The 11,700-nt window shown below is 44.1% G+C and overlaps 1 protein-coding gene across 1 annotated transcript in view; it reads right to left on the minus strand.

The window, feature by feature from the left end:
* Positions 1-8,099, minus strand: part of LOC109299244 (SITS-binding protein-like) — a 133,861-nt gene extending 125,762 nt beyond the window's left edge. The window contains exon 1 of the mRNA XM_019519846.1: positions 7,020-8,099. Coding sequence (XP_019375391.1) covers positions 7,020-7,484 — 465 coding nt within the window. The 5' untranslated portion in view covers positions 7,485-8,099. The remainder of the gene's footprint in view (positions 1-7,019) is intronic.
* Between the last annotated feature and the right edge of the window lie 3,601 nt (positions 8,100-11,700).

Below are 11,700 nucleotides of genomic sequence, written 5' to 3' on the forward strand. Positions count from 1 at the left end.
CATGCCATTCAAACAGCAATAGATTTTTAAACAACAATGTAAAATACCTCTCATTCCAATTCAGTTTCATGTTAGAAAAGTGACTGTGACAGAAGCTAGAGAAGTCCAAACATTTCCATAAGAATTCTGAAAGAACCTCACAAAATACAAGAAGAACCAGCAACTGTAAATTAGGATACCCTAAGCACAAGGCCCCCCACAATATATTATAAGAATGCATATTACTGGAGAATCTTATATTTTGGTAGCCCATCACTTCCTATTCCAAAGAATTCTTGTGACCTTTTCTGCAAGAAACCTTAACATCACCACCATTTGTAGTAGACCTTTTATATTCAGGCCTTCAAATTCCTTTTTGTGTAAAGCTATATCTATTTTTTATCCCATGAGATTCCACTAAAATTTGGTTGTGATACTGTGACAGCTGTATGTGTTGTGGGGCTTGCTACCCCTGCCCTGAACTTGTCTGCCTACTGGCGGTGACATGGTGGACCTTGGCTTTGGATCACCTGGTCTGCCAGGAAGTTGGTCTTATGTTTTCTCTCCTGCCATGACTTTGATGAAATATATTCCAGGAGGCACTGCCTGCGGTCATCCTGCCTGGTCTCGATCCCTGTTTCTTCTGTGGGGCTCCAAACCTCCCTTTTACCCCAACCTAGGTTCTCCAGATGGTACTCACAAAATTCTTCTGCAGCCAGGTCACAGTGCTGCCTGTTGTGGTCTTATTTGGCCCTCTACCCCGGGGTGACCTTTGGTATCGATTATGTACACCTTCCAGGTGCTGGTCTTGGGCTGTGCTCAAATATCAAAAGAAAAGGCAAAAAACCCAAAGAAAACCCCAGCTGCTCTCAGCCTTCTTGTTGGGCTCCGTCCATGTCCCCTTTACCTGGGATCAGGTTCTCAACATTCCAATCGCAATGATCAAGAAAATCCCTTAGTCCAGTCTTTGTTATGCACCGGCCTGCCCTGTACCCCTATGAACGTTCACAGTCTCCTGGGGGTCTCCCCCATGTGCAGGAAGGTTCTACCTGTGACTGTAGTTTTCCCTCAGGCCCTCCTCCGGATCCTCTGTTGAAAACTCCACTCTGGAGATTATCACAGGCCTTGTGGACTCCCTCTCTCCAGATCCTCAGCCGCAGCTCTGCCAGCCCCTCCGCCTGCCTCCTGCTCAAAGTCACTCTGGCAGCCTTCCTCAGGCACCTTCCACAGCCCTTGCCTGCCAGGACATTCAGCCGCTCCTCTCTCCCTGCGGCCTGCAGGGGACTGACCCCTCTCTGCGGCCAGAAATACCTTTGGGCGGCCTCCCTCCTCCAATCCTGAGCGAGATGCTGATCCGGAAGTGCGGTGGGTATTTTCCTTCCCTTCCGGTCTCCAGCTGCAGCCCTGCCGGCCATGCTGTGAGTTTTGTCTTACTCCTTCACAGATACAAAATCTTAAAAAACCCAACCCGTCACCATTTCCATTTGCTCACTTGGGTGCCAAGGGAAGTGCTAGGAGCCACCAAAAGTACTGAGCATTCCCAATATGGCTTTAGGCTGCTGCCAAAATCCTGGTGGCAGCAGCAGCAGCACTATCATATAATGCATTGGAAAACTAAGGGAACTCCCAAGGCAGCCGTAGCAGCTCATGTGAAGAGTGTCCTTCTTTAGCTAATCACTGGAACCCAGCAGAGGTCCCCAGTGTTTCATTTGTACTTATACACCTGGATACCATCAGAAGCAGGAACACCATTATGTTCAGACAAGAGGGGGCGGGGGGAACAGATACCATATTTTCTCACATATAACACAGACTTTCCTCCAAAAATCAGTCCCCCAAAATTGGATTGCATGCATTGAGTGTGGAAGCTGACTTTTTTGCCTGAGACAGAAATACCCTTCTTTGATCTCTGCTCCACAGTGCAACAGCTCTGGTATTACTATTCAGACAGCTGAGGGAGTTCATATGCCCTTGCAGCTTCAAATAAAGAGACCTTCACAGGTGCACAAGGAACCTTCACAGGTGTGAATCATCTCTGCTTTTAATGGTCATTCCACCAATCAAGCTAACTTTTCTAAGGGCAGTTTCACTGTCCTATAAAGCTTCTGTTCTCTACTCCTATTATACAACTCTAACTCTTTTCAAAATCATAAGTCTACCCATGGAGAGCAGTCTTCAGCAGCAGCTAGGGTTTTAGTTAAGCAGGAAAGGGAGGATAAGCAGCTGAAGATTAGGCTCTATCTTTGCTCTCTGCAGCCACAACTCTGGAAAAAAAAACCCTCTTAATGTCTTTCAAAAACAAAGTCTGTATTATATTTGGGGGTGTGGTACATGCAAGAAAGTGTAGTAGATATGAGCTAGCAACTGCCCTCAGCACACACTATACATCAGGAAAGCCCAGTTTCTCACTTTGGGAGCAACACCTGGGAAACACCCTGAAAAACAGCCCTCTTCTATAATTACCTACTGCTCTAACCCTATAGCTCAAATGGTTACAATGCTGCAATGCTGAAGGCCTAGGGATTCAACTCCTGTTGAAGTTTTATGATCCTGGGTGCATCTACACATGCACTTTACTCTGATGCTGACTAATTAGCTCTGCAGTAAAGTATCACCATCTACATGTGCACCCATATTAGGGCACAGTAAATTAACTCCACTGTAGGATAATATTGTCCAGGACAAGTACTATCCTACAGCAGACTAGTTACATGCACTGAAATGCATAGGTAGAGAGTGGCTGGGGCTGGCAGGGGCACAAGGGTGCAACAGAGCAGGGGCTGCTTGCTGGCTAACCCCTGGACTGTAGCACCCTCATGCCCCTGCCATCCCTTTTCCAGCACATTGATCTAAGGTGGAGCAGCTTCCCCCTCACCTCCCTGGCTCCTTGCCAGCTCAGGGCTGCTCTGCCCTTGCTCAACATACCACAGTCCCAGGCATACATGTAAACGCTGCACCTGGGAAAAATAAACTCTAGCACAAACTGCCCTGGGGTTTATTGCTACTTGCCAACTGCATATGTAGATGTATCCACAGAGAGTGGGTTAAATGCACACACCACAATTAGATGAAAATAATTAAAAAAAAAATTAAATGCACACAAAAAGCAATTAAATGAACACAAGGAGAAGTTCTTAGGTTGCTAAGTGAAGCACATGAAAGTTAGGAAATGCCAGAATGAAAGTTACAAAAGTCATCTTAAGTCAGACCTGCATTATGGTGCAATTCTTGATTATATGATCACACATTTGATTTTCTCCTTGCCAGAGAATGCCTGCTTCATTCAGAATGTAAGATAGATGCACAAGGAACCAGAATAAAGACTGCATGGGCAATCAAAAATCTGAGTGTGCCTAAGTTTATAGCACTTGACTTCGCAACATCAATAATATTCTTTTAAAATAAATATCTGTGGGCATGTCTACACATGCAATTAATGCTATTTGGCTTTACCTCACTGTAAATTCACTACCTGCATATGCAGGTAGTAAATTTACTGCTCAGTAAACTAATTTACTGTGCAGTGAGTGCCCTCATGTGCCGATGGTGATGCTTTACTGCACAGTAAAGTGTCTCATGTAGACACAGCCTGTGTGGAGGAGAGGGTTGAATTTTGCAATTTCTTTCTTCTTTTTTTCCAGCAGCACATTCTCTTCCATGGCAGGTTAGCAAGGGAAGCCTGAAGAAAGTAGTTTGACAGTGTTTCAGGGCTTCTGCTGCAAAATCTGCTAAATATTTCAACCGGTTCCATAAATTATCTTCTGAAGTGTCACTAGAAACAGAATGCAGGCAGCAAAGCATAAAATGTGAGATTTGGATTCTGCTGTAAGTACACGTCTTAATGCATCCTGAGGGGAGCTGCTACTGATTCATCCATACTACATCTTCATGAATTTCCTCATTAACTTTCTCCTCTCTACAAATAAACCCCCAAGCTTCAAACCACAATAAAAGGTGTTACTTCTACACAAGACAAATACATACATGCTTGGAAAGTCCAATTTGGTGACAGGACAAGTTACAAAGTCCCCCTAGAACATTTTTTTCAGACAAAGTAAGCAAACTGCTACTCCATGACACAAAACAGTCAAAGATGGGCCAGGCAGTACAAAGATTGACATGACATTTTAACCCCTTGCCTCCAGTTTCCTAACTCATTTAAAGACAATGAATTCTGTTGTTATTTCACTTCAAATAGTCTTATTGCTTTAGCTCTTTCTAAGCTTTCTCTGTCAGCCAAGGAATAGGATCAGCAAGACTTAACTTCCCACATGATTTCTAATTCTTATGAAATGAGTATGAAGCTTGTTGGACACCTTGATGAAAGCCCAGATGCATTTCCAGGAACACTGGGGATTTGGGATTGTACAAGATTAAGCAGCTAGTCTCACTCATGCCCCAAACTTTTAAAGAGGGAGACCCTCCGGTTTGTGTCTCTGGGAGGCCTCTTTTAGGCTGATATATGCAGAGGTGAGGAGGCAGAGGAAACAAAAATGAGCTGTTTCCCATGGGCAGCTTCAGGTTGTTTCTACTACAATAAAGAAACAACTGAGAATGTGTGAAAAACAGGAACTACCTGCTAGACAACAGGTGACCAGCCTACTGCAGGTGTGGTACAAGTGGCATGGCAGCCTTTCTGTGTGCCACATGGCAGATCAGGGAGAGCACAGGCAGCACATGGAGCAGAAGCCAGAGCACCAGGTCAGGCATAGAGCACAGGGCAGGAAGCAGAAAGCAGAGCTGCAGGTTGGGCAGGGGAAGGGGCACGAGGCTTAATTTGTGGCATACCTGTCAAAAAGGTTGGCTCCCAGTGTATTAGATCACTGTGACTAAATCCCAGCCCAAGGCACTTTATTCTACATGGACTTGATTCTCTAGCTGGTGCCGACTAGACTGAGGCCAGTGCAGCCATGTCGAACAACTCAGCGGAGGATCTGGCTCTTTGCAGGATGCAATCAAAACAATACGAACGCATGCTTTGCTAAGCTGTTTCTATTGCTGTTTGCAGTTAGAGTGCAGGAGGATTTACGGCTGTCACCCAGGGCACCAATCAGTGGTTTTAAGCTGCAAGGCGTTTTATTTTTATTTGCTGGTGTTAATGCCTTAGCCTAAGGAGACAATTTGGTGCAAAGTCTCAGTGCAGCCAGAAAAGTGAGGCAGCCAGAAACAACAATTATAATTCATCCTTTGTTTTGTTAAAAGGACACCCACAGCCAATTAATTTGCTGGATTCTCTATCTGAGAAAGCCTTTCATTTCAGTTTCCTCTTTATCCTCTCGTGCTGGCTCCAACACTGGAGGTCAGAGTCCCTTCACATTTCACCCTGCTTAATCTGTTCCACATTTTGTAAAAGCATTCCCCGTCCCTCCCTGATGACTGGCTCTGAACCTGGTAATGGATGGGCTTCCAGCAAGGTCGGCAGGAGGTAGGGGCTCTCAGCACCTTGATGGATCAGGCTCCCATTCCCTACAATTTTTTTTTGAGCATCTCTGAGTATTTGAGTCCTGTTTTATTCTGAGCAATTTCCTGCTACAAAAGAAAGAGAATAATTAGTCTCCTGATAAAAAACATGCTTATTTGTGGGTCTGCTTCCTCTCAGTTACTCTCAGTGACTGAGCCTATACGTCAGGAGAAAGCTCTGAATCTTTGAACTCTGGAAATGTTTAACTTCAGTGTACGATTTCTTTTTTGGTCTGGGTACCACAGAGTGGCAATTGCTGCTGCAGACATAGGTCAAATCTTTCCCTGTGCTTAAGTTAGATGTTTTTCTGATGTAGAGACCCAATATGTTAAAGCAGAAGTCCAGCTGAAGTAAATCATGAGAGTGCACTTGACTTTGAAAGGGTCACATAATTTATGCCTGCTTAAAAACTGAACCATTCTCACCATTTCCAGTCTCCCCCAGATCACATTTTTCCAGTAGTTCTTTTTTACTTGGAAAACTGTGCTCCCTGCCCTACTTATCACCTTGACTGTATAGATCTGAAATGTATTTTTTTCAGGGTTGGCACATAAGCAAAATTAATCAAAGTCTGCATGTGCACTGCACTAAACAATTGCATTGAGAATGATTCCTCACATCAATGTGTATTTTAAATGGAGATTTACTATACAACTAAAAAAAAGCCATCCATTTATGGAATCTTTATAGCTAGCAGGGCAGTGATTCACAAGGATTTTAACAACTTTCACTGCTGACACCTGAGGTATTAAGAGACGGGAAAGTCTCCTGCTAGGCTACCATAAGCTAGTCAATTCTTTTCTTCCCTTTTATAAATATTGTTAAAGCAAAATATTCTTTAATCATGGGATGAACGCACTTATCAACACAAAGATGTCTTCCAAATTTTAGCCCAACCAGTGTAGCAACTTCTGAGGTCCGGCACAGCCAAGAATTTCAGGGTTCGTGCCAATACGGAGTGAATATTTATTTTAAGAAATCCCTTTTAGCTCCAAATAGAGGTATGGCTTGCAAGGAGTCATTGGAATAAATCTATTGTGCCTGTGGTTAGGAATTACCTTTGCTAGCTTCTTGTTTCCATCCACCATTGTCAATTCATATATTTATTTATTCAGTCTCTAAGTTAAAGCGGCTCTCCTGCCATCTCATTAACAAAGCAGCCTTGTGGCAAAGAAACTACGGTGGTTTAATATTTTGGGTTATGTGATTTCATTCTACTAGTACATTTTTATGGGATGCTGTAGCTCCCTGCATGTTTGGGACTGTTTGTCTGTCTAGAATTGTGTAAGATCACCCATCATTATGGCATCCAAGTGCCTCCACAAAAAGTAAACATGAAAGTCTCGCTCTCTCTGTCCTGTCAACAGGGACAAGCTTAATGCTATTGTTAGGATGCTGGGGTGGGAACTGTATAATAAACATACGGAGCTTCTGCTAGCGTGTCAATCGTTGCAGCTGCATTCAGCCACCCCCCCTCCAGAGTGATGCAGATTTCCATCAGGATCAAGCCCAGAGAACGCTGGAATACATTAGAAACAAGTAGACTTATTATTGTATGAAAAAGCCCGAGCCTCATTACCTTCAGTGTAACTTCGCAGTGCAGAGGTATCCAGTGGATGCTGTAGCACTCCGTGCCAACAGAGAGACTAGGTTCAAAGGAAATCTTCAGGTCTGCTGTAGCATCCCAGGTGTAGCAGAACTCTGTTTTGTTAAGCCAGCATAAGTTCTTCACAAAAGGCAGCTCCATGTCAGGAAAGTTGCCCACATCAATCTCCACCACAGTCTTCTCCTCACTCAGGGTCTGCAGGATAAGGGAGTGGGACCGTCGCTCCCAGATGAGACCACTGGTGCTCCCTCTCACGATCCAGTTCTTGTTCGGCTGGTCCACCACTTGCCAATAAATAATCCCAATGGTCATCACAAAGAAGACAGCCACTCCAAGGCAGGCGATAGCTCCCTTCCAGGTCTCATTCATCTCCTTAAACCCAGAGTCCCAGGTCACCTCTGGGATAGGACTCGGATTCCTGGGACGAGTGTGGGGCATTTTACACAAAGTAACTAGAAGTGATTTAGCAAGGAAGTGCTTCTGCTCCAAGGCACCGAGCTCTTTTGCTCTCTCACAACTCCATGGGAAACTCTCTAACTTTGAGTACTTCCCTCCCCTGCAAAAATAATGATCATGTCTCCCCCCCCAGATAGAAAAAAAGGTAAAAGAAAAGAAAAGAAAACCCTCCTAAAAGCTCTCCACCACTCACCTCATGTTGCTAAAGGGAACTAAGCTGGGGAAGTTATTCTAGTCTGCTCTGCACTAGCTGTGGACAGGGAGAGTGCCTGCAAAATATAGCTGCAAAAATGTGTGCTGTCAGATCCATCCCCCCTGCCAGATTTGTCCCAGGTGCTTGAGCTGTGACGTTTCTCTGGCATGTCAGACTGTGCCTAATCAGGAACACTGTCCGTGGCCCCATAGAAACAAATGCGCCTTGAAAAGCCTGGATTCTGTAGCAGTGTTCAATTGTCAGCAAAGGGGGAGTGGGCAGCGGCCAGAGAGAAAGGCTGGGTTCTGGTCTGTGCACAGCCTGGGATTCAGGTTCACAAAACAGCGCTAAAAGGGAGCATATGATGCAGATGGATAATTGGTCAATTCAAAAACAAGAAGAGAGTCCCCAAAGCGAGAGTCACTCTTGAAAGGAGTCCTACAAGTTTAGTGCCCACTTTAAAATTCCTCATATAAAGGAGAGTGAAGTTAAACTACCTGTTGGGTAGAAAAGAAGTAAGATTTAATTTCAAGCATTATTTCCTGCAGAATCTTAAGTAAAACAAGTGTGTGTTTTAGAATAAGTACATGCCCTTTGTTTTTCTACTCTTAAGACAGGGACAGAGAATAGCCCACATCAGTCACATCTGCTCAGGTTCAAGTGAGACAGGTACGCCTGGAATGGCAGCCACCAGAATTTGGCCTTGTCTACATGTACTTGCTGGTGGCAACAAGACAGCAGTTGAACTTACCTGCCAGAGCACAGATGCATCTATGTGCTTCTGGCAGCTCCTCACAGCACCACTGTAGCAGCTGTGCTGCCAGAGCATGAAGTACAGCCCAGAAAGGTACCAGTTGCTGACAGGACCCTTGCAAATGTCTACCCGCACCTTTTCCTAGCTCCTGGGCAGCAGGAGATGTATTTCACTTGGCAGAGGTGATGTAACTGCTGGTGGAAAGTAGGGTGGATTTAGCAAAAGTGCTTGCTGACCAGGTGGATGTAGACAAGGGCCCATATCATGCAGGGGTATTAACCCTTGGGAGCCTAACCCAGTTCAGGTGAGCAGGACCAGGAAATACCAGCGAAACATACTAGTTATTAAATCTCCCATTCACTAGCAGGCCCAGAATCCTACTTCTGTTTTCTTTGCAGAGCCTTTGAACTCAGGGACCAGATACGAGGCAGATGGGAAAAGAAATCTATTCTTCACAAGGCATTTTGGTCTCTGGTTGAGTGATGACCACTACAAGGGGAGACAGTGCTTTGATTCTCTGTCCCAGAAAAAGCCATGAACACAAATCATAGAGATGAGGGAAGGAGGGGAGCAATGGGTACTAGTGGGCCCCAGCTCCACCACCAGAATGGGGACTGATCTGCTATAGCTTCTGGGATATTAAGGGATTCCCAAGGAACAGGCTGTGGACCAATTTAGCTGTCCCTTGCATTGATTTCACAGGGAGTACGATTGCATGTGGCCTCCTAAAAGAGAAATATTAACAGAACCAAGTGTTACCTTTTTCATGTAAGAACTTGTCAGCCCAGGGAAATCAGGCAGCCAGTAATGAGAGGTGGCCAGTTTCCAGTCCATTTCCTGGTTGAGTTCCAAGTAGAGGTTTTATCCTACAAAATCCCAAATGGTCTGAGACTTCATTGTCCAAGGGGATCAGAAAACTACTGCTGCCACAGTGGAGAACTTAATTTGAGGCCACCTGATTCAGACAAATGCGAGTGCTTGTTAGGGCATGATGGGATCTCTTGAATTCATTTCACTGCTTGCTGTGCCTAGAGACTGGATTAATTATCTTCCAGGCAGGCTGCAACGGATCTGGTCTCATAGGCAGTTGTAGAACCAAGTCAAGCAAAGCACTTGCATAATTTTTTTCAGATACACAGTACTACTGATTTCACTGGGATTATAGGCTTAGCTTTATGGGCTTCCTGAATCAGGGTCATAGTAAGGAATTTGGAGGGGAAGGGGGGAGTTCTTAGATAATAAGGAAGTGACTGGAGGAGGATATAAATGAAGTAACTCTTTATAGGATACAATTTGTTAGAGCGCTTTTATGTTTTTGGAGGGAGTCCATTACTTTGATGCCTCTGGAAAATGGATTAATCAGATTATTGTAGTGGAGAATTCAATGTTACATTCTGGAAGGTACATAGAACACTGGAAATATACCAGAGAAGTCAAATAAGTCAGATAGCCTTCCTACATTACAAGCAATGCACTGATCCCAAATTCAGGACACGCCTTCACTGGAAAAAAAAGAGGTGTGTTTTTACATTGAGATACTCACATCCAGCTAACCAAATCAAGTCCACATGAAAGTTACAGAGTTAATCTTGTTTAGCTACATCAAAAATAAAATGTGCTTGTGCCTCAGAGTTACCATATCTTTTTTGAAGTGCTCCTACTCAATGCCTTCATAAAACATCACACCACCCTGAGACAGTATTCTGAACTCAGCAAGTCAGATCCTTACAAGGTATAAATGGCATCGCTGTATTGGGTACAAGTTATAAATTTAAATAACTGGCTGATTTTATTAACCACATACTGCAAGGAAGCATATCACAGCTTGCAAAGCTTAGGATGGTGTGAGAGGTATCTCTGTCCAATGTTCCCTTGCACAGATTCTTATGAACCTCTGAATAGCCTCTGTTACACGCAATAGAAGCCAGGTAAATTAGCAGGAAATTTAAAACTATAACATATCAAGATTCATTATTTGCTATTCAGATCATGTGCTATTTGGACTGGATCCAGGTCAAATGTCATGTGTACCTGGACTGGCAAGGTGCAACTTGGCATGTAGACAACTCTTGGCATGTTCTCAAGGTAGACACTCACACTTGGGAATCCAAGAGGTGCAAATGTTCCATGGCCTTGGCTGTCTTGGAGAACAATCCTGCAAGCAAAATGCACAGAGGCACTAATGCCAACAAAACAAGCTCATTTAAAAATCCAAACGAACACTCGTGGGAATGTTTTCCTGCAGCCCTCACACAGCTCTAATCAAGAGATGAGGGGTAAAACCAGCTTAACTGTGTTGTGATACCAAGATATAATTACATCGGTGCATTGTGATACAGAGATATAATTATAATTGCATGCTGATATCTAATCTAAGGCTCCAATCCTACAATTTATGGTACGTAGGCAGGCAGCCTGCCATGCCTGGATCAAGCCCTGTTGACCTCAGTGTAGGGTGGTGCTGGAACAACAGACTGCTCACATGCTATACATGTGTGGCAGGATCCAGCCCTAAAGGATAAGGTCATGTTCAACATGCTAATACAGACTTTAACCCAATGGCTGCCAATCCTTTGCTGTGGCACCCAATCAGCCACCCTATTTGCTAAGTGCCACAACATCCATTTGGGACTGTGAACTCCAGCTTGCAAATTGGTGTTTTAAGGCCTAACTTTTTATAAAGAGGTCCTCCTCTTACCCAGGAGACAATGGCCACAGAAGGTCATCTGGCCATGGCACAGAGTCTAAGCCGTTCTCTATTCTTTTCAGTGTTAGGTTGTGATTATCTTCTACAGTGACATACCAACTAGTCAAACAAACAAACAGAAATCATACTGTGTAGACACACAGCATGTCTACTCCAAAGCTATATAACTTTAATCTGGGATAAAAGTGAGTTGGACTTATAGCATACAATCTTACACTCGTATCAGTCAATCCCCTCCAGAACAGAGTTACCCTTTGGAAAATGAGGTCTAACTATACATGGATGTAAATTATACCATTTGTGTGTCCACTCCATTAGTTAATTTTAGTCCTAGGTAAATTTTATTCCAGAGCAAAGGTGTTGTTCAAAACAATGCAGCTCTCCCTCCACCAGCTGGCCAAGAACTGCATTTGTCTCCACTTAGTGGCAAGAAGCCATAATATCTACTGCATCCAGCCAGCCAGGGGAGATCTGGCAAGGTGCTGACTCCTTACTACAGAGTAAAATCTGGGGTAAATTTCTCCACAGCAATGGTGTAACTAAG

Source organism: Gavialis gangeticus, unplaced genomic scaffold (assembly GCF_001723915.1).
Source record: "Gavialis gangeticus isolate Ggan-Ray unplaced genomic scaffold, GavGan_comp1, whole genome shotgun sequence".
NCBI lineage: Eukaryota > Metazoa > Chordata > Crocodylia > Gavialidae > Gavialis > Gavialis gangeticus.